At 41.3% G+C, this 25,730-nt stretch overlaps 1 protein-coding gene across 4 annotated transcripts in view; it reads right to left on the bottom strand.

Moving 5' to 3' along the window:
• The window catches only part of NRXN3 (neurexin 3), a 1,027,384-nt gene that overhangs the window by 750,273 nt on the left and 251,381 nt on the right, over positions 1-25,730 (bottom strand). For 3 of the 4 annotated variants that reach the window (XM_068946692.1, XM_068946693.1, XM_068946694.1), the window contains exons 5-6: positions 8,504-8,805; positions 1,410-1,571 (exon numbers count right to left, since the gene is read on the bottom strand). In XM_068946692.1, the coding sequence (XP_068802793.1) occupies positions 1,410-1,571; positions 8,504-8,805 (464 nt within the window). Of the gene's footprint in view, positions 1-1,409; positions 1,572-3,270; positions 3,295-8,503; positions 8,806-25,730 lie in introns of all 4 variants that reach the window. The other variant, XM_068946691.1, reaches the window with a different exon arrangement.

Below are 25,730 nucleotides of genomic sequence, written 5' to 3'. Positions count from 1 at the left end.
ATTCATCTAGAAGTCAGATAGGGCAGGAACTCCAGACTCTTCATGGCCATTGATCACGTCAAAGGACTGGCACATAACATACAACTCCTGATACCAAGTGTTGAGCATCTGTATATGGTACACTTGTAAAGCAGTTTTAGACATAGAGCAACATCTACTCAACATTGCTGTTTCGATGACTCCTGCATAAAAACTCAGCTCTGCCTTCCCTTTGATATTAAATGTTGATGCAAAGAGGATATTATGACAGCCCTTGTGGCTGTAAATAAAATTAGATCCACCCAGCTGCACCTTGTGAAAAACAGCATTACTGTAGAATTATGACATTAGGTAGAAAACTCTTACAAGAAACTGTTACTCTGAACTAGCCAGAAAGCTGTCTGATAGAAAACTTCAGTGTAGCTTTTAGCAAGCTTTATCTAACCCGCTGTGGACACGTCAAAAAAGATACATGTGTATCTTCATTAATAACAGCAATAATTAAAAATTCTATTAGGAAAACTAGGAGAAAAGACAAACGGTGACTTCAGAGCATGGCCTCTTGAGTAACAACTGCACCAAGTTTCAGATTTGGGCTGCAGCTTCACCTTTCATTTTCAGGGAACCCTAGTCTACTATTCTGGTTCCTGCTGCCAGCCAAGCAGTCCAATCTCAACTACTAATGCGTGGATTTTCTCAAAGTTGTGGATTAACTGTGTGACAAGGGCAGCCTGAGACACAATGCATCATGAGACAGTATGACTTTGGAAGCCATCTAGCTATTCCTGACCAATGCAGCAGTGCTCTGCTGTGTGGACGTACCAATACAATGTGCTTCACATCCACATGCCACATTATTATCATTTCTCCATTATATCCTCATGCTGCATTTTGTCACCTAATTTTATGTATTTTGTACTATCCTCAACTCTGAATCTTCTGGTGTTCCTCCCTCTGTATCTTCCTGGATAAATGAAAACTAATTATATTCATAGGTGAAATCCAGGAGCTAGAAAGAATCCTAAAAGGCTTTTGATTGAGGGCATTTTTCATCCAATAATGCTGCTCGGCAATCAACAGCCCTTTATCTTTTTTTTTAATGGATATTGCCTTAGTGCCTAGAGGATTGTATCGCTTTCCTCTAAATGGCTAACAGCCTACAGAAGACACTTCTTTTGATATCACATGTATTTTTTCCATAATCGAGTACCATAAGTCTGACTCTCAACATAAAACTGTGTGTTTTGTGGTTCATGCCTTGTGTCCGAATGGCTGAATGATGAGTTTATCCTTACTGAGCTGTTGCAATATGAGCGTAAAATTCAGCATCAGGGAAAGACACTAAGTGTACAATGAAAACCAGGAAAGTGATGATTTAGAGAAAACAAAACTACAGAAACAAGAAAACATAATTAATTTGAAAGAGTTACCTCTTTGAGGCAGCCCATGAAGTTATTGCTTACTGGAGAGCCAGGTAAATCAGCAGTACTGGGGCTCCCTCCTACATAAAAGAAGTCATCTGAGCCCAGCATGGTGTAGTCCTCCTGCGTGTAGCCCGTGGTGGTAAGGATGCCATCCACAGAGATTGTCACCTGTTCAAGGAACACAATGGACAAAGAAAATCCCAGCAATGACCTTACAATCCTGAACAGAAAAAGCTACCTCCCCTATATTTTTACATCAGTTTTATTAAGGATTTTGTTGAGATTTGGTATGTATTTTTTAGTACAACCAAGCTCCATTTTCTGGTCTGCTCTGCCCACAACAGAAATACTCCAACATCTGGTTATCCTCTCTTTGGTAAAAAAGTGCTACCAGGCTGATCCAGCAGTCTACACATTATGATACTTTCCATCTACTCAGGCCAGAAAATGGAACTGTCCTTGAAAGAGATTTCTGATATTAGCTGATTTTATGATTAATTAGTATTTATTTAATGATTACAGTTAGTTATGGTTGTTAGTAAAAAAAAAAAAAAACACTAATGAAGACGAGGTTGGTATTTTTTATTTTTTATGTTTCTTTTGCTCACAGCACACTGATGATCATGCATTCAGGGAGGGGAAGGGGAAGGATCTCACTTTCAATACATTATGGATATGCATGCCATGTACCTAGAGAGACACACACCCACCACCCACCACAGAAAAAAGAATTAAAAAAAATATTTTACAGGCTAAATCATAAACAAAATATAAATAGAAAAGAAATGAAAAACAAAATAAAATTAAATTAAAATAAAATCAACCACACACCAACAAGTGTGAGAGAAGCAGAGAAGAGAAAGAAAGAAAATACAAAGCGTGCACACACTGCACTTTGATAGGTCATGCCAATATATCTGGAGCCCAGAAAGATGACAGGAAAAAAGAGAGAGAGAGAAAGAGAGAGAAATATTTCACACTTGCATGCAATCATCAAAAATAAAAATACCAAACAAAAGACAATCCAAAATGAAACAAAGTCCCCAAGACCTCTAACCCCAAACACATGGAGGGTGAAGGGGAACGGAAGGAGGGGGAGGGAGAGGAGCAAGTGAATTTGATGTGTTTTGCTTAGATGTTGTTAGTGGTTTAAAGGGAAGATGAGGAAAATAGATTGAGGCCAGTAGGAGACGGGCGAGTCACCAGACGTGGACATGCCATGCAGAGTGTGTACTGAAACAAACAACTGGCTGAGCTCCTTTCGGCCACGGCAGGTCGAAGGTCAGAGAGAGCGACAGAAAGTGAAAGAGAGAGAAGGAGAGAAAGAGAAGGAAGGGAGGTGGGGGAAAATTGGGAGAAAGAGGACAACTCTGGCCAGTTTGCCTACAACCGCCGTTGCCACAACAAAAGGATGAGAGAAAAAGAGAGCCTTCACCACAACAGACTAGAGGCCCTGCAATGGTTCTGATCTAGAAACCTTCAGAGTAAAAAACAAAAATCAAAAGGGGGGAAAAAAAGGAAAAAAAAAGAAAAAGACAGAAAGATAAACTCAAAAGCAAGGGAATTGGAATAGAAAACAAAAATTAAAGAGGGAGGTGAAGAAATCAACAAAAGAAATGTCCAGACCCCATTTCCAGAAAAGTTGTGTTTGTTTGCTTTTGTTGTTCATATTTTTTCTTAAAAAAGAAAATGAAAAACTAAAAAGGGAAAAATGTGCTTTCAATGAAATTAAAATAAAATTAAAGGAAGTAAGTTAAAGGAGGGGGGGAAAAGGGGGAATAAGGGAAGGAAAAGGCAGGTAACACACGGCAAACCCAAAAAAAGAGACAATAAGAATGATATCTACCAGACAATGTAGTTTGTTTACCATAGCGTGTCCAATGCCTGAGTGCTTTGCGGAAAAGGGGGAAGAAAGGAAATTAAAAAATTGTGAACAGAACGATTGTTAATTAAAATAACTAAAAGCAAAGATGAGTCGTTAGGGTGTTAGTACATTAGTTGGTTAGTAAAAATGACACATTGCATGAATGGTCTAGTGTTAGTCTTTCAAAAAAAGGCGAGGGGCGCCTGACACACAAAGTGAGAAGGAGGACAATATGACCAGGACTCTATGGGGAACCATGCCATCTAGACTGTAAAGAGAAAGGGTGCTGCCTAGTCTTCCCACCCTCGTGTTATTCATTAACTTCCACCCTCATACATCTTATCTAGGACTGGATCAAAGTCAAAACAGTGCAATACTTACTCTTCAAATGCCCATCAAAGTGTCTCCCCCAAGCGAGAACATCTCCCTCACAGAAGTACACACCACTTTGCTCCTTCAGCACAAACCCAGCCATAACTCCTTCTTCCACCCACCCTCATCTCTACATCCCTGCTCCTCTTCCAAGCTTTACTACCCTAAAGCACTACACAGTGTTGTAAGCAGGCCAAAATTTCCTTTGGCTAGAGACTGCAGATGAAGATGAGTCCAAGACTCTTGAGATTGTCCTTCCAAGTTTCCCGATTTGCAGGTTTCTATATAGCAGGTGAGTTTGTGACTTTCAGGAGAAGCATACAAAAACGCATGTGTTTGGTTGTTTTCCTGAAGCTCACCTGTGTGATCTGAGAGTATAAGAGACGAACCTCGGTAGAAGAATTGTGTCAAGGAACTCTGTAGGAAGAATTGTGTCAGGTTGCCTGTCTCAAGGTTAGAAGACAGAAAGCTGACAGTACTTACTGTCTCTGCTTTTGTCTGCAATATCACACCCATATTACAGAGCTAGGGGAACTCACCAGTTGGTTCTCAGTTGGGTTTAGCAGAGTTTTGCAGATGCTTTGTTGTTCCCTTCCAAGGCACACAGATGCCGACTGCTCAAACTTATACATTGTTTCTTGCTTGCTTTTTAGCATCTGGGGAACTCAAGATTTTTATAGGAGATTTTGCATGGTGACTAGCTTCAGTGTTAATAGAGAAGCACAGCCTGTGGAGGCAAGTCCTTGTTCCATTCTGATCCAAGTTGACAAAAATTATTCTAAATTACACAAATAAGATCTGTCCTGCCCCATGGAAAACTATCTTCTTGGACTTTTTAGAGAACTTCATGGGACTGAACATAATGTCATCAGGCCCTAGTCTATTTTATTTATCTTTGGAAATGAAATAATAATAATAATAATCTGCAGTTAGTGTTTTGGGTCCAATAAGCTTCAAGTCCTCTGAAATCTTCAAAGAAGTCTCATTCTGAGTAATCTGCTGTATTATTACTAAATTCATTTTTACAAACAAGGAAGTTGTGGTACAGAGTGGGGGAAAGAGCATGCCAAAAATGACACAGTGTTAGCAGCAGAACTGAAGACAGACATAGAAAGTCTGACCTTCAGTCTCCTCCACTCCCTCTCCTCCCACCAGACAACACTCCCCCAAACGTGATCTGAAAGTCCTGGTAATATACAGCAATGATCCTATTTCTAGTAAAGGTTTCTCACAAGGCAGAAATAGGGCTTAGTGCTAACTGAAATAATAAGATAAATAAACAAGATTTGTTTTGACATTAACTATCACTACTCAAGGGAATCTGTGGGTTCACTTGGTTTGTCTCTGAGGAGATTAACTCCTGTGATAATCACTTGATCTAAAAAAAAATAAAGCACTTAGTACTCTGCCAGCTTAGCTACAAAACATTTAACAATTCCAAAAGTACTCGGCAAAAAACCCAGCTATTAAAAGTTCTGCTCTAATTCTAGGAACAGCCAAGAAATTATGCAAATCCTCCTTTTCCCTCCCCCCCCCCAAAAAAAAAAGGGCAGAGGAGTAGACTAGATGGCATCTTGAAGCTCTTGCTAGCCTTTTTACCTGGAATTATTTCAGGTCTGGATGATATTACTGGAATTTCTAAAATGCATTTTTTAAAGTTCATTTTAATGAGAAATATATTTCTCTCCAGTGGAACGTTTTCAACCAATTACAAGGAGGCTATTAATTTCCTCGTAAAACCTCAGTGTTCAGTATTCTTTGCATCTTCTTTTTTTGAGGAAACATGGGCACAATTGCAAACCACACTTTTCCAAATGAGCTAGAACATATTATACTGTAAGTTTACACGTGAATTTGTGTCAGGGAAGATGCTTAGTAGATAATTTATTACATACAAAATTATATACTTTGTCCTTCATTACATCTTCTCTATGAAGATCTCAGAGGACTTCACATAAATTACTAAATTAGGACAAATGGACTGTCTGAAAAATAGTTAAGTATTTTGCAGATAAACACTTGGTCCTCCCACCCCATCTCTCTCTCTCTCTCACACACACACACACACACACACAGAATATATAAGATGCTGTCAAAATGGAGTGTGTCCTTTTTTTGTTAAATGAAGCCTTTATAAGGTCAAGATATATGATGGCCATTCTCAGTTGTGTCCTGAAAAATGTCCATACCAAATATTAATTAAATATCAGTCATTCGAGTTTTCAATCTCTTTCAAACTCTTTATCCCGAAGATTGAAGGGTTTTAAGACTTCTTGATCCTCTGTATCAATTAAAATTAAGAATGTGCAGAACCTGACAGGAATACCTTAGCTTTCAAGGCTTATCTTTACTGAAAACTGCTGGTTAAACTTACCAATAATTTTTGGATAACAGCTTTCAGGACGACCAGGATTGCCTTTCCTCAAAGCTTCATCAGTTCCAATTTCTAGGCAGTTTTAGGTTCTGGATCAATGCCATAATTTTGAGACTGAACTTAGAAGTTAAAATCAAAGTATCCAGGAAAAAGATATGGATCAAAAGAATTCCAGCCTTATGGACAATTCTTGGTTGAACTGAATTCTGTCATGCATATTAGCAGAACTGGACCTCAGATCATCTCTTTTTTTTTTTTTTTATTTTAATCTTGGCCTTTAATGACATGGCACTGCTATCTTATTAAAACATTCCCTGTCTTGCCCAGTCTAGTAAGACCCTTTAAAAATTTAAAATCACATGGAAATACTGGAGTGAATAGATCAGGAGGGGCAGAAATTTGGGATGCTACTTAAATGGCAAGGGAGTCCCCTGCTTCTAATGATCTCCAAAAAACTTTCCTGGTCTAGTCAAAGAAAAGAGGCATAGACATATTTCCATTTAATTGTGGACCCAGAAACCAAAACAAAACAAGATCGCCCTCTGAAAGATTAGGAAAGGAGAGTAAGAGCTTCCCATTCACTTTTTCAGCTGTGACCCTTTCCCACCTTCTAATTCTTCAAGATCCAAACCAACCCTGGCACAAAGCATGGATATATTTTGCTTCAGGCACAGTTTCCCATTGAAAACTAATTTCAAAAAAAAAAAGTATTAATTACTAAAATGACCAATAAACCATTCAGAGATATTCAGACACCAGCTATTCTCACAAAATCTAAAAATAAGAAACACATCAAATAAAATGATATATTCTGACCATTCCAGACTGACAGGCCTCAGCCAGTTGGTGTAACTGCCTGTAACGGAATGATGAAACTATTTGAATAAGATAGGATCATTAAGACACATCCACTGCAGAAGAAATTAAATTTGCATCTGCATAGGAACTAGTAAAAATAAATTAATATTGCTGTCAGTAATGATGCAGCAGTTTCATGAAAGTTAGGTCACAGATCTGTCCTTCAATACCCAGACACCTTGAACGTGTAGAAACATGGGAATTCAAAGGGGAAATAAAACTTCAGTTTAAATCTTCAGTTCCAACACCAAACATTTGAAAGAAAGATGTGAAACCCCCATAACAGACAAATCATCTGCAGACATCTATTAATTGAGACTGTTTCTGACCCTTCGCATTGATTAGCCTATGCTCATAGAGACATTTTATCTTAGCTACTGTAAAATATTACCATAGAAGCTGTTATCTTAGCAAATGAGGTTGTATAAACTTGAATAAAACTATTAGGGGTTGTGTTAACATTCACATTAATGAGTAAATAAACAGAACACATTGTTTTCACAAATTGATTTTAAAATCTCAGTTTACAAGCTATTTATGCTGCCTTTACCAATCAGCAAGATACCAAATAGTGCATATCCACAGTGTAAACCTCATTTATCACGCAGTAGATGTGCCTTAGTGATCTGATATATTCACCAGCTTCAGAGCAAGGTTATTTAATTTTATCTTATCTATTTATGTGTGAATTTATATTTCATGAGGAAGGGTTAAGGATTCTAAAGTAGCCTGCTAGCAAATGCATCACCGGATAGAGTTGTCTGCTTAGAAATCAGTATGCAGATATGCAAAATTACAATAGTAAAATCAGACAAAACTTTTCAAAAGTGGAATTGTAGGGCGTTGCACTGGGCTAGGGTTACTTGGCTTTCTTGGTCCTTCCACCTTTCTAGTCCTCACTGCCAACAGAAGAGTCTCATAGGCAGCGACATAAGAAATAAAGTAGAATCTCATTACAGAAATAAGGAGAAAAAAATAAAAAAGACAAAAAGAAGAACAGAGAATCAAGAAGACGCAGAAAGACCCTAGCCAACTCATTCCAAAGCTATATAGTTAAAATAATTATACACATACCCACATGCCTGCATACCTGAACATTCACACACATGCACAAAAGAAAAGAAAAAAATAAAGGAAAACCAAGGACTTCCAGAATTAGAATTAGGACATCATGGCAATGGTTAAACCAATTAACAAAACTTAAAGAAAAAGGAGAGAGGTGTAGAGCGTCGGCTGCTGGAAAAAGATTCCGTTCCCGCAGTAATTAAATGCAACAAGAATATTACTGATAAGATTGAATCACAATTAAGGAAAAAATAATATAAAAAAGGGAGAACAAAAAAGAGAAAAGGAAAAGGGAGATGAAAGTAAAACTATGTCACAAGTTTTTATTATTAAATCAAACTAGGAAAAATAGGAAATTATTAATAAAGTAGAAATGGAGATATCGCAACGGGGCTAAACTCTACTAATAGTCTTTCATTGTCCCTTGGATATTGAGATCCAGAAAACATAGAGAGACTTTAATGATTCCAACAAGCATCCCCATTTCTCCTTTACTCCCTCCCATCTGCCTCTGTCCAAATAAAACAGAATGAAGTTTTCACAGCATTTTCTGCCCTTCACCATTACCTGTCGCAGGTTGCGTGTCACTTTAACATCGTGCCACGCGTTGTCATTGAATTTGCCATTGACAGGCTCCACAATGGCCTCGAAGGCCCCAGACCCCAGGTTAATGACCAACGAGACTGCACCATCTTTCAGAGCCAGGTTGACATAATCAGCCGACTTGCCGGTGTGCAGAATGAGCCCATTGCGTTGCCATGTCTTGAAAGAGAGGGTGATCTCATCACTGCTGCTCTGGATGGGGTTTTGAGACAGGTCATAGCAAAGATATTCTGAACCACGGAAAGTGGCCATGTTCTCATCTCGTGCTGAAAAAGAAGGGAAACAGAAGAACTATTTAGCAGTTAGCCAAGAAGAGATTTGGGATCATTATGAAATTTTTGAGAAATCCCACAGCACTATTAATGTTCTGTATAACTATATATCATGACATGCTAATGACTGTACTGCTCCTGTTGTAGTATGACTGTCAAGAGAATTAACAGCAAGGTCCACAGTCCCCATAAATTTCACTGTTGTGTTTTCAGTTTCACTGCAGAAAAAACTGTCATCGCAGGGACCATTCAGAAGTATACAGTTGGTCTAGAAAAAGTGTATTTAAAGGCACTGTTATAAGACAGTTTACATCCTTATCAGGAAAACAATGGAAGACTCCACTATTAACCACATAACTGTCATCTATGAATGGCGCATAAATGTTCTGAAAGAAATCAACCCCCCCCCCGCCCCAAAGATTAATATTCAGATTAATTAGTAATGTCACGTTAGGTGATCACAACTCATCTGCTAGGCAATCTAAGCTGAACACCAGAACGTAATACTGATTGAACCGTCCCTTTCTTTCAACTAAGAGACCCGGCAGACAAGAGAGCCACATGAAGTGTCCTATAGTTTCTTTCTTGAGAGTATGAAGGAAGTCCACATAAAACATTTGTCCAGAGCTGTGAGTGAGTTTAGTGGTAAACACTCCTCAGAACTTTGCCTGTTCGATCACCTTATCCAGAGTTTTGTTAATACACAAGCCTATCTTTTTAGTACAGCAGAAATAAACCCAGGGTATTATTCACAGCACATGGCATGAAATATTTTCTCATTAAACAATCAAATCTCATGGGCGCAGAATATAGTAGGGAAAATCAGTAGCCTTGTTTCTTAGTGATTGGAGGCAGCGTTTGAATGTCATTCTACAGAATGAAATGCCAGCCTGAAAATCCTTTGTGTAAGCTGGAAGTCTGCTTCCCAATATCTGGGCTTCCACAGTCATGCAGAACCAATTTTTCTACCAAATTGCACTCATGTGACCACAGTCAGCTATGCTCCCTGATTTCACCCAATGAAAGGAATACAAGACTGCAGTGGTAGAGCTTGAAAGAGGGCAGTCTATAGCCCATTTCTTCCCAGTGCATTCCAGGAGATATTTCCATTACAGCGGAATCGACAAAGATCTACAGATCAACTCTCTCAGTATTGTGGCAGGTTTCTGACCTCCAGCCATGAAAGCAAGTCTGAGCATGAACGACTAGATGGTGCAAGCAGATTTGCTATCACTACTTAAAATCCACTGCATAAGGCAAGTGCTGATGCTATTGCCATTGACATATTAATAGCAGTTTTCTGCTTCATTTTGTCTCATTTGGTAATCCTAATAAAGATTAGCCAGAATTTGTTAATACAAGACCAAGGGGAAAATGCTTGTTGTCACAGCTATCCTTGAAAAATAACTAAGTGGTGAAATCTGTGTCTTCACAGCATGCAATGGTAGTCACAAAACAGCATAATGCTGCAACACGGACACATATCATCCTCAAGTGATAAGTCTGCTTTAAACCCAGACTTTTGCAGTCTTGCCTGAGTATCACAGAATGAACTCATCAAAAAACCCAGGCTCTATGACAGCAGCTGTAATCCATGTTTGTGCTTGTGTAAGTGTATTGTGTGTCTGCATACCCCTGTGCGCATAGAGTAACACAAATTACTCCATGCAATTGCACAGGCTGGAAGCCAGCTGGCAAGAAAGCAGCTTTACAGAAAAAGACCTGGGGACAACAAGTTGGACATGAGTCAGCAGTTGGTCCTTTCAACAAAGGTCAGCTGCATCCTGGGCTCTACTAGCAAGATTGCAGCCAGCAGGTCCAGGGAATTGATGCTTCCCCTCTGTTAGGGACTTGTTAGACCACATCTTGAGTACTGTGTCCAGTATTGAGCTCCCCAGTGCAAAAATAATGTTGGCATACTAGAGTAAGTCTAGTAAAGAGCTACCAGGATGCTCAGGGTGCTGCTGCAGGTGATATACAAAGAGAGGCTGAGAGAGCTGGTTTGTTCAGTCTTAAGAAAAGAGGGCTTAAGGGAGCCTTACTGCTATCTACAACTGCCTAATAGGACAGCGTAGAAAAGACGTGGTCAAATTCTTCTTGGAGGTATGCAAAGGAAGGATGAGAGGCAATAAACAAAATTGGAACATAGAAAAAAATGTTTTACCATGAGGGTGATCAAACACTACAAGAAGAGCCTAGAGAGACCATTAAATCTCCATCCTTGGAGATATTCAAAACTCGACTTGGGCATGGCCATGAGCTGCCTTCTCTAACTGGACACTCTCTAAGTAGGCAGTCAGACTGGCTGGCCTCTGGAGGTCCCTTCCAAATTACATGAGTCTATGATTGTGTTCTGAATACATTTATCTACCACCAAGGACTACAGATGCTTGAATTAATATTCAACCAGCCTATGAACAGAGCATTGATATTGATTATGGTTCTGAAAGTGTCAGAAGTAAGAGCTTAACAACACTCTCCACTATGATAATTCCCCTACCTAGTCACTTCTCATCCTTCAGAAGGAAATAGGTTACAATCAAGTCGGACACATGCTCTATATACCTGCAGGTAATTCTGATCAAATAGCTGGCATCTGAGGTTAGGAGTCAAACGCAATCATGATGACTAAGCCATTTTCCCACTGCCATACATATGTGAAGCAGTGAATACATCTTTAACATCTTCGAGGGGGGGCAGAAAGGGGGCACAGGGGGTTGATTGTTCACTCTGTACAAGACATTAATAGGGCTCATTTACAGTTTCTCAACCACTTAGATAAAAATCTCACTGGTCTACTCAGTGCAAAGGAGAAGGCAAAGAGTAGATTAGAAATCTAAATGGTAATGTAAGGCAACCACCGCAGACTCATCACAACACGGTAGAGAAAATTCAGGAAGATATTCCTCTTGCATTCTTACTTGCACCACTAGTTTTAAGAGAAGAAGTTATCAATCCACCCCTGCATGCAACAGAGTCATTTGTCTGTTTCCTCTGGTCATCTGCTGCTGACCATTGTCACCAGTGGGATTCTGGATCTGATCCACCCTTGTATCCTTTCTGTTCTTATTTCTTTAAAGCAGACCAGACAGGCTTGGGAGAACATCACCTATTTCTGATCCATGCATTGTTAGAGCTTTTTTCCTCCTCCTGTGGCTTCTGCCTGCCTATCCTCCAGATAGACATTAAATTTGCATATGAAACACCGCACACTAAAATCTCACTGGCGTGAGATCACTCAAGCCAATCAAAATCCACACCTGTCTACCCCATGTCTCAGAAGCACAACTCCCAAAGTAAATATACTCTCTAAAAATATATTCTCCAAACTAGTAACTCCTAAACCATGATTTGTGGGTGACTGGTAAACCACATGGCCACATTAAGGGCTTCAGTGCACAGACTAGGCTCCAAGCTCCAGAGAGCTACGTGTCTTCCTTCCAGCTACAACACAGGCCTTTTTTAGCCCTGTGGTCTGACCTGACACAGGACAAGGTCAGCCATTCCACGCTGGGCTGCATGTTAGGACTCTCTAATGTATGTGATGTTGTCACAGGCAAACAGTCCCGACTCAGAGAATTTCACTTAATTTATTGCCAACTAACATAAACCTTTAATTACTGATTTGGGTACTGAGAAACAAAGAAGATGTAAACAATTAAACAAACACTTAGGGAAACAGCTTTCTTCTCCTTTGCTCAGGCTCCACGTCAGTCGACCAGCTCTCCTCCCTTCCTAGTCTGAACTGTCTTGTTCTCACTGCACATTATACTCAGTGCCCCCCCCCCCCCAATCCCTTCAGTGAGGCAACGGGTGGCGCAGGAGGTTAGGGTCAGTGCCTAGGGGTTTCCTTCTGCCACTCCATGCTTCCTGCACTTTTTTCCACTGCTCCTTGCTTCTTACTGCGCCTCTGCCCCAGCATGGGTCCCCCAGAGCCGCAGTCCCCTCAGATGTGTGCCTCCTGTGCCGTGGAGCACCTGCAGCCCTGTCCCTTCTTGCTCGCTTCCTCCATTTCATTTCTCCAAATGCATCTCTTCAAATCTCTCCTTGTGCCCCCTGTTGGGTCTTCTCCTGGGTCTCCTCTCATGTGCACCTCACACCTCCTCCTGTGTCTCTTGCCCCTGTCAGCTACCGCCCTTTCTTAAATCCGGGAGCAGCGGTGCCATCCAGGGGCCGCATCAGTGCTTACAGAGCCGGCCGGAACGGGCTGCGACCGGCCCAGGGCGGTTCCCGGCCCCCTCCCACACAGGGCACCCCACAGGCCCTGCCAGCCGGCACCCTGCCATCTGCTCCCAGTGCAGATGTCTGTGACAGGAAAGCATTTGGGAGTCACTGGACAGCAAGGAGGGGAACAAGGGACACGTGCGCTCTCCTCGGTCCATGATTTAGAAGGGCAAAAGCCCTGACTAGGCTGCAGGTCTCACAGTATCTCCCTGTGCCTGTGGGCACAGACTGGTGGTGTCTGTAAGCCCAGAGAGTGGTAAATCATCTGTTATTTGTTAACTAGCAACCTCTGTGCTATATATTTCTGAAGGCTCCACAAACTTTCCACAAAAAGGAGACCAGACACAGGCAATTCAAAGAATGATGCCAAATTACACCGTTGATATTTATGGCTTTTATATTCTTGAAACAATTTTATAGGGTACGAAAGAGCTTCCATATAGCAACATGACTAACCTAGGATAGCTAAACTTAACTCAGAGTCAACAGGAATCATGGGTTTATATTACATGGAAAAATAGACCAAGCCCTGATTTTGCTGATATATGAAACTCTCTCTATATAAACGATACTACCCTGCAGCGATGTTTCAGCTGTTGAAGTGTGACAATGCAACTCTTTTCCAATGCATTAAAATACAGTTTACTTATAGCAGCATTTAGAATATGTTTGCAAACTACTGATTTATACATGATTTGCAAGTGCTAATTCTTAACTCGGTTAACACTAGAGTAATACACACAAATCAAAATCTGAAAGCAGGTTACTTACTAAATATGTAAACAATTAAATATTCCATTTTGCCTATTAATATTAGTCTAAACACATTATTTTGTAACACATGATCAAATTCTTTGCAGAGCTGTCAGAACCGTATGAAATTCCACATTCCGATTTAACGCTTAACATATTCAAAGCCTCACAGAAAGCAACAGAGGAGGAGTGCAAGCCAGGATTTTCAAATTGACCATCACAGACCATGTCCTTGAGCTAAAGGAGTCATTCCTTCACATGAAAGGTATGGGAAAACATTATCCGGTTTTGACTAATCACTAACTTGCACAGCTAGCATATTAAGCACTTACTACCACCCCACCCCCCCAAAGCCTATCTTGCAAGTCTCAGGTCTGTACCTGTTCAAATTCCCACAGCAGCTGCCCTTGAGTACTATGGACAGATAGCAAGAACAGAGGAAGAACAAAAATAAATGTGCAGCCAATAGTTACGTGAGCCAAGCTCCTGGCCCTTCTCAGCCCTGCAGAAACCCCCAGAGCTTGCTAAGTCTCACGTTCCCAAGACAGGGAAAGACTGAGGATCTTTCCATATTGTATACAGCTATACTTCCCACTCAGGAGAGGAGAGCTAGACAGTGACTTTTAACTTCAGTTTTTATGTTCAAAGCTGTTGATACATGCTTCTGTCAAAGCTCTTTCTACAAAGAAGGACTCAAATTAGGAGCTTGAGAAACCTTGGCATTCTGATTCACATACAAGGAAACTAAGACACAGAGATTTTAAAGGATTTATTCATGGCCACCAAAAAACTCAGTAGTACAGGAAGCATTTGAGCTCAGGAGCTCCTAGGAGCTCCCAGTCTTGGGCTCATTCCACTAGTCCTCATGCATTTGCAGAGGGAAACTAAGCTCTTTTATTTCTTCTAATCCTGTCAGGAAGTCACCCTACCAAAGCATGCATTGCAGGGGGGCCTCCAAAGTTTTGGATGATCCCTCAAACTATCTAAATGCTTTATGTTTGTGAAGCTGGAAACAGCACATCGTAGAAGCACTGATTCTCCCTAAGGGAAGGAAGTCAAATACTCAACAAAAACAGTATCAGCTCAGGATTTCTGGCCTCAGACAAAATTAGGAAACATTTAGAAAAATAAAATGGAGAGTGCCTTTCTTGAAGTCTCCTGAAAACTTTTAAGTAGCTCTCTTAATAAACAGAAGTCAACTGCTAACCTTCTGTCAACACCCACTGCATTAGAGCAGTACCCTTAGAACCCTGAGGGTGTCCCTGTCTGACTGGGGATTGGTTTACAACCAACACTGGAGCATGTCTTCTGTCAGCAAGAAAAGCAAACTCTCTGTACGGCTTAAGAATTAATAATCACTCCAGTGCTTGGTGGGTTTTACCTTATCTGAGTGGTTTATTGTGCTCTGCACAGAAAAGCTGGTGCTGTCTGATAATCCAGGAACGGTCTTAACGCTGTCAAGTGTCAGGCTTCTCCGCCAAACCACAGTGCATTAATGACCGAAGCAGCAAAACAGCTGGATCCTCCCTTGACCTTCTGTCAAACAGAGGTCAATATGGAGAAAGTATTTACAGGAGCCTTTCCTCTCTGCTATTTAACAATTCTCTGTAACACAGGAAAATCCTACAGGTATGAAACTTTCCTCAAGTAAATCTGCTTCCAAAGTTGGACACCGATCACAGAACCATTCACATTAAAATAAAGGACTGCCATCCACAGTGCCAGACAAAAAATATCTTCCTGTTGATCATAACCAAACTCAGAACAAATCCAGAACGTAGAGGGAAAAATAACAGTGTACTCCAAAGGTATTGCAGATAAATAATGAATTCAGTGGAATAAGAACATAACGCAACTTTATAAAATACAGCTATGTAGAAGGCCTATGTGTGAGGGGGAAAAAAAAGCCAACAGCTCTCACTGCTGCATGAATGATGAGCCTTCCGTACCTAAGAATATGCTAGCGGAATCAGTGGAGTACTATAGCGTAACCACCATCTTCATCAGTGACTATGAACTTAACTGTATTTGGGCATCAGCTATGCTTTCAGCAACATAACATGCAATACAGGGAAACCATCCAATTTATTTGTAATAGGATGAGTGGATAAGATAATGATCCTAGCAAGCACAATTGAATGGGGTGTTTTTGAAAGAAATTTTACGGCAGTCTTTCTGTACTGCTGAAGTTAACAGGTATTCCTGTGTATGCAGTAATCTGCTGTGTTACTGAACAGCTGGGCATGGATGTGACTAAATGTGCTAGTGCTAGCCCATATATCTTTGCCTCCTTTATCTACTAACTACTACCGTGAACAACTGTCCTAGTGTTTAAAAACTCTAATTGAGCTGAAGGAAACTTTTTGACCAGGATCGTAGTGAGGTTAGGAAAGAATAACTAGGATTTTAAAATTCCAGATCTGAACTTTGTGGGAAAATAGAAGCCATTCTAGATGATGAGCCATGAGAGACCCAAGCCATCATCTCCCAAAGGAAGTGGTGGAATCCCAGTCTGGACAAAACCCCATTAAATATGCTAGGAGGTAATTCTTTTCTGGCCAAAAGGGCTGTCCTGGGAGAGACCTACAGTATCTGTGATCCTCCAACATGCTGTGATGTTGTAGAACAATAAGACTTATATCCTGTGAATTGCTTTCATGTGTAGCTAACGTTCCCTCAGAGTTTAGGGGAGGAGAAACTGTACATCAAATGTCACAAAGAGAATAAGTCAGCCAGCACCTCTGAAGGACAAAAAAGGTGAACTATTTCTATCACCCTCTGAAAGAGTTGTCCAGTGACTGAATGCTGAAATCCTAATGAAAGTCCCTCAGAAGCAGTCAAAGCAGCTCATCCAAACAAATTAATGTTATTAAAACAAAGATGTATTGTTTAATAACACTTAAGACTGTTATTTTAAAGAGATAGTGACAAACTCCAGTAACAGTTAAAACAGCAGATTACTGCATCCCCCATTAAATTGTCCAAACTCTTTTGTTACATTTCTCCTTTTTAGTCTTTGAGCAGGAAAAATAAAACATCCAAGTATTTTTTTCTAGCCTGATTGTTCTTCACAACACTTGACTGAATCAGTGATGTAATGGGATTATGACAAACACTGATACCACTGATAAAATCCTCTCATGAGGTCTCATGCTCTCTCATACACACATATATACACATGCTCTTGGTAAGGAACAGCAACATGAGAAGAAAGATAAAAAAGACAGTTTAAGCCAAGGATTCACCCCATTTCAGCAAGTATTTGTTTGGAAGGTGTTATGGAGCTTTTTTATTATTTAGGTACTTAAAAAATAGAGTGAGAAACATCCTTCTGTGCATGAAGCATCTTCTGAGCATCACTTCAGTGATGCTGATACATACACAAAAGCTTTGAGAGTCATGCCATATACTGCATGTATGCTCCACAAACTTTAAAGTAAGAGCAGCTACACAATTATCTGATTTGTAGATTGCATTTTAAAATATTTTATTTTTCATATAGGACTAAATACGATCCGTACATGTAAAAAGGACAGCCATTCATAAGCCTTATAAATATGGAGGAAGACAGCTTTTAAACATTTCCAAAAAATGTTTATTATGTAGAGATGCCATTAATGAGACGTTTGAACTGATTGAACTACTAAAATCTTACCAAAAAGATATCACTTCTGACTCAAAGACAATTATGGGAATAAATTTTCACAGGAAAAGGCATTTTTTGCTGTTGGAAAAAAGTTGCTCATGAAATCAAGGAAAGAGGTTAGAATGGAGAAGGATTTTCAAGGACTGAGCTATAGTCCCACACTGAAAAAAAAAAAAAAAAACTACCTTCTCAATGCTTACTAAGTTTAAACCATTCTAGATAACCTTTGTTTTTCTAGGAATAGCATCATTTATTTTTTCTCAAGGCTGGTCATTCTCACTAATTTGTATCTACATAATCTGGAATCACTGTATCCACACGAGAAACTGTGTAGACAAGAATCAGTAGAGGACAACATCTCTCCTCATGTTTAAGAGATGTGAAGAGCAGTGTTAGCCTAGGAGCCAAACACAATGGTGAGATGCACTCAACAATCAGTGCTCTTCCAGTGCTGAACTCAAATTTTGCACACACTGTAGCACTCTCACTTTACCCAAAAAAGGCCTTGCATCTCACCAGTAAGAGCAAAGGAAGCATTATGTGACACAAGAGAATGCCAACTGCCTAGCATGAGTCATGCCCTCTCCTCTTTTACCAGCTGCTTTACACATTACCTCTTGAGTTTAGATGAGACTGCTTGTTAAAAGGCCCTCAAATTTAAGCCCAGAAGACATCAAGGAGACTCAACAACACAGTGAATGTTTCTCTTTTTGTCAAACTTGGCTAATCTATTATTTTCCTGAACTCTAAATCTGTTAATGAAAACAGAAGGAAGAATTGCTTTCTCTTAAGATGCACTAGAGCTCCAGAGCCCAAGGTTCAGTCCTTGTGCACTGCTGCCTGTGTCCTTGGATAAGTCTGTTGGGGCTACTTCCAACAAAGAAGAGGCTGTGGCCCGTTGACTGCAAACTGTGCCTAAGAGGTCCAGAGCCAGCCCTGCAAAGTGACTCATCTCTCCTAATGAATTTGGGCCATTGCACAGCAAAGAACGTGAGCAAAGAGGTAGAATACTCATGACAGACCTAGAATCTTTAAGGCAAAGAAAATAGGCATTTCCTGGGTCCTTGATCTTCCAACATTCTACATAGTTTGTCTAGTGGAAGATATATAAGCAATTTCCATGCATCACTTTCACATATCTATAATAGAGCTAACGTACTTGGCCTGTTAGAAGGATGACTGCTTTAAATTTTTGGAGTACTCAACTATTATATACAGAGTTGAAATTCAAAACCATCTAAACAAATCAGAATTCACAGCAATGAAAAGATATTTTGCTCCTCAACCCTGGAAAACTCTTCTTCGCTCAACAGCAATATTTACAGTTTGTTCCATGGAATGTACTGTGAGAGGAAAAAGAAAATCAGATGTATCACAAAAAAATCTCCTTAGTCCAGCACATTCAGCCGTAGACAGAGATTAAATTAACCTAAGTTCATCAGTGAAATGATCCACAGATCCCCTACTGACTGAGCCACCTTTTTTTGTCTGTTTCTGAAGGGAAGCAGAAGAGGGAAGGGTCTCTCAGAAGTACCCTAACCTGTGTGATTGGACTAACGTTTATTCCAGAAACCACCAGCATCGTTTGCTTTGATAACACACACAATAGCTGAAAAAAACACATTCATAAAATGTTATAGCTAAAATCCTTGGATTACAAAAATATTGGTACCACAATAATGAAAATGAATAAATAATCAGACATATGTCTGCAAAAGATTATAGCATATGGCTGGTAATAACATCTTTTTCAGCCATCTTCTAAATTGCGCACCAAAATTGATCTAAATGACAAACTACAGGTGCAGAAGTCAAGACTTGAGCATTTTATCCCTGACTTTGCCACTGATTTACCATGCAACCTGAGGCACTTAATTAACCTCAGCTGCCTCCATCTGTACTACAAAGATAACAAAAACATAGGTGAAGTCCTTGAGACCTATGGGAAAAGAATACTATATGAGTTTAATGAAACTTCTCTGCAAAACAGAAATTTTCCACAGCTGTGACGAGAAGTCCACATGCCTATTCAGAGTATACGGAGCGTACAGAGTGTCCTGAATATCTCTCTCTCTTGGTGTATTTTCCATTGTTTGCTAAATGCAGACAACTGTACTGTTATCAGTGTGTGATTTTGCATTGTCTGCCCTTTGCAAAGAAACAATAAACTCTAAGTATCATTCTGACTATGGCACTATATGCTAGAGTTGTGCCCGTTATTTATATTCTGACTCACTTGCCAAAGAGACAAAAAACAATTCTGTGACAATATGCCTTGCTTGACCCAAAAGGAAATACTATGTTTTTATGTTTTTATGTTTTACACTTCCTTAAAAATACATTTCTTCAAAAACGTAAAGCTTCATTTTGAAATAAAAGCATGAAATGCATTTATTTTGAAATGTGTGATGCTCAATACATCAAATTAAAAAATGAATTTGCCTGAAACAATCTGATATAGTCACATAAATTTACAATTTGTTTTGGTTGAACAAAATATACTTTTTTTCTTTTCTTTTAAACCAACATTTTCTTGAACTATTTCATCCCGTCCCTCCCAGTTCCAGTAGGCACAGGAAAAGCAGTGTGTTGCTACTAATTTTGTCAAGAGCTTAGACTCCATGACAGTGCACTGAGCATAAAAACCATCTAATTCCTCACTGCTGGCCACAGGTGAGGACAATTCCTACCACTGTTCAGTATACTTATTCCAATGTTCTTATTTGCTCTGCATTGCTTCTAGCTTACTTTTCTCTTGGTGTATCATTTTAAAAGATAAGGATGCTGTCTCTGAACATGATACCCAGGAGAAATGTTTTCCTTACAAACTGAACATGCAGCACAGTGTAAACTGACCAGAGAGAAGCAGCATGAACATAAAACTCAAGAATCAACACATTCACCAGCCTTGCTCTTGTACAGGTATCACTGCCTCTAGGTTGTTACACAGCCCCTCTGGGTAGAATGTGCATGCAGGCATAAAAGGGTAAGAGCGTGCAAGTGTACAACTGAGCTCTTTGTTCACCATCTTTTTAAGTATTCCGCTGACCAAAAGCATACAGACTATGCTTTTTTTCTTGAAACACAGAGCAACTCAAGTGCCAACAAGCAATGTTGTATTAACCACCTCAGAGAAATTCCTTCTTCAAAAGCAATCTGTGTCCCAGTTGCAATCCCAAGTTTCACGCTACCCGTATTCTTTTAGCCTTTAAAAAAAAAATAGAAGTCAAATTCCAATACTAATCCTAATGCTGAGTATTCAGGTCTGTTTATTACTGGGTATAGATGCAACAGGGCTAATATTCACCTAATAGACAGGACGTATGTATGGCTTACATGGTTCCTTAGCATACCAAAGATGAGGACTTCCCCAAATTTATTGACCTTGGTGAAAAGCCATAACATTGGGAAAAGGGACACTTTGGAAGCAAAAACAGACATCCTACCATGTATGGTAGAACCAGACCTACTTGGGATAAATCCTGGCAACCATCAGTGGGAGCCTTCCAAGACTACAGGAATGAATGGAAATGAAGATTTACACTGAGATTGAGAGGAGAAAGTGAAAAAATCATTCACAACTAAAACAGATATAAAGAGCATGGAGAAGAAGAAAATCCTGCTTCTGTTAAAGTCTACTATTCTAGAAAACTACCAGAAGGTATCAGAGAAAAGAGCTGGAAAGACAGGAGCAGCTAGACAGCACCCTAAGAGATGGGTGTGCACGTGCCTGTGTTACGCGTGTGCTTGTGCTACGCATGTGCTTGTGTTAGCACCAGTCTTCCAGCAGGCATCGCGCTTGCTGTTGAGTAGGGAGTCCTTTGGGCATCCTTCCAGTGTGAAGAGAAAAAAAGTTAGAAGCTAATCACTGTAATAACACAATGATTCACAAATTATTCTCTTTCAATACCAGCGAGTGGGTAAGCCACGCCTATGGGAAAGCAGAGATGCAAGGGAAGGTGAAAAGCAAAAGTGAGGTGGAAAAGAGATCCAGGACGGAGAGCGCAGTGCACAAGACTTGTATCACAGAGCTTGCAACAATGTCAACTCTTCATAGTTTTAGTGTTATTTAGAAGTGTGTATATTTTGAACCACAGTACTGCCACAATATCAAAATTTATTGCCAAATGCTTGTGCTACCCTTCATTTATGCTCGTTGTGAGAGATCATTAAAACCCTTCAAGGAGGTAGCAGTCTCCAAACCCGATTTGAGGTACAACGATCCTTCTCAAAACAAAGCCACAGGCAAGTCTGCTCAGTGACTGTTACAAGCTGGCAAAGTGGCTTTGGCCAGTTTTTATTTAGGGGCAGAAACGCATGCATTTGTATGCGATGAGAAACGCGTCAGGCTTCTGCTATGTCTGCACAACAGCAAGTTCCTGTGCGTTTACCTGCGACATATATATGCAGGTATAATGGTATCAGGGTGACTGCAAGGTATATGTGTAAGCATTATTGTTGCAAAGGGTACTTCTCTGGAAAGGCAGATAAAGCACATCTGGGCATGTGTGATACATATACACAAAGAGGAGGTTGGCTCATTGTTACAATATGAAAGGAAGCACACCTTAGTATGAAGAGGGAATGTAAAGGAGTGTAAAAAATGCACAAACCCAGCTTTGAGTGGGTGTGCAAACATATGTGTAAAATATGCAAGAATAAACATCCTTGTATACCTTACAAAGCGTGTATCCTTGTATACCTTACAAAGCATGTATTAGGGCATGAATGAAACAACTTGCCTATGTAACTTCAGGGCACCCATACAGGAGGAGATGTAAACATACAAGTATGTACATAGAGGAAATGAATATATATCTTGACCACATGTAAACAGAAGAGTGGATGCACATAACTCGCAGGGCATAAGAACAGATGTCCATGGTGTGTGTAAGGATGCAAGTGGGGTGGAAGCAGGCTGAGTTCCTGCACTGTGCATGGGGGTGAGAAGGGAGGGCATGCCAGTGTGTTATGGCGCATGCTCTAACTTCATCCTGGGCTTTTTCCCTTCCTGCTTCAGTTTTTTTCTGCAGCAGAGCAGGCTCCATGTCTACAGGGAGGCTGCTTAATGAGACAAATCCAATCTCTTGAATGCCTTATCAGTTGCGGACAGGCCCGTTTCTGACAGCTGACCTTTCCCACCATGTGCCGCTGAAAAACCTATACACTACAAACAATTAACACAATTCTGAAAACATAAAGCTGAAGGAAGGAAAGACTCTGGACTGTTGCAGACAGCACTACAGACAGAAGGGAGACAGTGATGCACAGAGAAGCGACAGACAGCAGGTACAGAGGTTTGATTCCACCTTATTTTGCCGCACACGCGTTTAACCACGTTCTTTACAGCTTGGCTGTAGCAAAGCTGCGTGTAAAAACAAGGCCCACGTAAAACAAGAAAAGAAAGGTGAGAGGACAAGGAACCCTCTTGGGAGGTGTATAATTGTCATTAAACCCATGCGCAACTGCATATCCATACAAACACATGCAAAACTGATATAAGGAGCAAAGATCCTTACCAGAAAATGAAAGTATGCAGACTGGAAGAGGCCAAGAGAAGTACCAGCCATCTTATACCTCTACTGTTGTGGGACTAGCTCCTAACTGCACATGGATAAAGGCATTCATTTAAAAAAACTAAGCAGCATTCACCTGAGTTAGGATCCTAAACAATAATAAACCTATCAAATATTGTCTTCTAATAAATACAAGGAGGCTTATCCCATGAATAGAGTAACTTCAGTACAAAGTAAGCAGGAGACCTTTTCTTGGGAGACACAAGCACCTAAAGGTAAAGAGGATGGAATAGTTGTCCAAAGGGTTTGCTCCTCACAGTGGGCTCAGGAAAAAATATGGATGTTCTTAGCTCTACTGTTAGCTTGGTGTGAGACTTGGGCAAATCATTTACATTGTATTTTCTGATATGTCTGTTCACTAACACGATTTTCTATAATAGCTGCATGTAACCAACGTGTTTGAAGATCAAGGCCAACATATTAAGAGCCAATCTTAGGCACACAGAATTCACATATGAGTTTGAAAATGGAGAAATCAATCTTTTGCCTTTAGTCTCCCCTTATGCACAAAAGATAGTGTTGCCTACCATTATCAAGTAACTTGTTATTATTATTATCACCTTTCAATAACAAACAGAGCCTCTAGAAGGGGCCAGGGATTCCATTTTGGTAGCTCTTTATATCTACAAAATGGGAACTAGATCATGTTGAATCACAGAATCACAGAATCGTTTAGGTTGGATGGGACCTCTGGAGATCATCTAGTCCAACCTCCCTGCTCAAGCAGGGACCTCTAGAGCAGATTGCCCAGGATCACATCCAGACGGGTTTTGAATATCTCCAGGGAAGGAGACTCCACTACCTCTCTGGGCAACCTGTTCCAATGCTCAGTCACCCTCACAGGGAAGAAGTTTTTTCTCAGGTTCAGATGGAACTTCCTGTGGTTCAGTTTCTGCCCGTTGCCTCTTGTCCTGTTGCTGGGCACCACGGAGAAGAGGCTGGCCTCATCCTCTTGACACTCCCTTCTCTTCTCCAGGCTGAACAGGCCCAGCTCTTGCAGTCTTTCTTCCTAGGAGAGGTGCTCCAGCCCTCTAATCATCTTGGTAGCCCTCCGCTGGACTCCCTCCAGGAGTGCCATGTCTCTCTTGTACTGGGGAGCCCAGAACTGGACACAGGACTCCAGGGGAGGCCTCCCCAGGGCTGAGGAGAGGGGCAGGATCACCTCCCTCGACCTGCTGGCAACACTCTGCCTAATGCACCCCAGGAGACCACTGGCCTTCTTGGCCACAAGGGCACACTGCTGCCTCATGTTTAACTTGTTGTCCACCAGCACTCCCAGGTCCTTCTCGGCAGAGCTACTTCCCAGCAGGTCAGCCCCCAGCCTGTACTGCTGCATGGGATTATTCCTGCCTAGGTGCAGGACCTTGCACTTGCCTTTGTTGAACTTCAGGAGGTTCCTCTCCGCCCACCTCTCCAGCCTGTCCAGGTCCCTCTGAATGGCAGCACAGTCTTCTGGTGTGCTAGCCTCTCCCCCCAGTTTAGTCTCATCAGCAAACTTGCTGAGGGTGCACTCTGTCCCTTCCTCCAGGTCACTGATGAATATATTGAACAAGACTGGACCCAGGACTGACCCCTGGGGGACACCGCTAGCCACAGGCCTCCAACTAGACTCTGCACCACTGACCACAACCCTCGGAGCTCGGCCATCCAGCCAGTTCTCAATCCACCTCACCGTCCACTCATCTAGCCCACACTTCCTGAGCTTACCTAGGAGGATGTGATGGGAGACAGTGTCCAAAGCCTTGCTGAAGTCCAGGGAGACAACATCCACTGCTCTCCCCTCATCTACCCAGCCAGTCATTCCGTCATAGAAGGCTATCAGATTGGTCAAGCATGATTTCCCTTTGGTGAATCCATGCTGACTACTCCTGATCACCTTCTTGTCCTCCAGATGCTTAGTGATGACCTCCAGGAGGAGCTGTTCCATCACCTTTCCAGGGATGGAGGTGAGGCTGACAGGCCTGTAGTTTCCTGGCTCCTCCTTCTTGCCCTTTTTGAAGACTGGCGTGACACTGGCTTTCTTCCAGTCCTCAGGCACCTCTCCTGATCTCCAGGACCTTTCCAAGATGATGGAGAGTGGCCTAGCGATAACATCCGCCAGCTCCCTCAGCACTCGTGGGTGCATCCCATCGGGGCCCATGGATTTATGGATGTCAAGTTTGGACAAAAGATCTCTAACCCGATCCTCCTCCACCAAGGGAGAGTCTTCCTTTCTCCAGACTTCCTCTCTTGTCCCCAGGGTCTGGAATTCCTCAGGACTGGCCTTAGCAGTGAAGACGGAAGCAAAGGCAGCATTCAATAACTCTGCCTTCTCTGTATCCTTTGTCACCAGGGCACCCGCCCCATTCAGCAGCGGGCCCACGTTTTCCCTAGTCTTCCTTTTGCTATTGATGTATTGGAAGAAGGCCTTCTTGTTGTCCTTGACATCCCTTGCCAGATTTAATTCCAACTGGGCCTTAGCCTTCCTTGTCGCATCCCTGCACGCTCTGACAACGTCCCTGTATTCCTCCCAAGTGGCCTGTCCCCTTTTCCACGTTCTGTATGCTTCCTTCTTCTGCTGGAGTTTTGCCAGGAGTTCCTTGCTCATCCGTGCAGGTCTCCTGCCCGCTTTGCTGGACTTCTTCCTCAGAGGGATGCACTGCTCTTGAGCCTGGAGGAAGTGACGCTTGAATATTAACCAGCTCTCTTGGACCCCTCTTCCTTCTAGGGCCCTGTCCCAT

The sequence above is a fragment of the Struthio camelus genome, chromosome 5 (genome assembly GCF_040807025.1).
Source record: "Struthio camelus isolate bStrCam1 chromosome 5, bStrCam1.hap1, whole genome shotgun sequence".
NCBI classification, from domain to species: Eukaryota; Metazoa; Chordata; class Aves; order Struthioniformes; family Struthionidae; genus Struthio; species Struthio camelus.
Note: the sequence above shows the minus strand (reverse complement) of the source record. Positions and strands in the feature narration are given on the sequence as shown.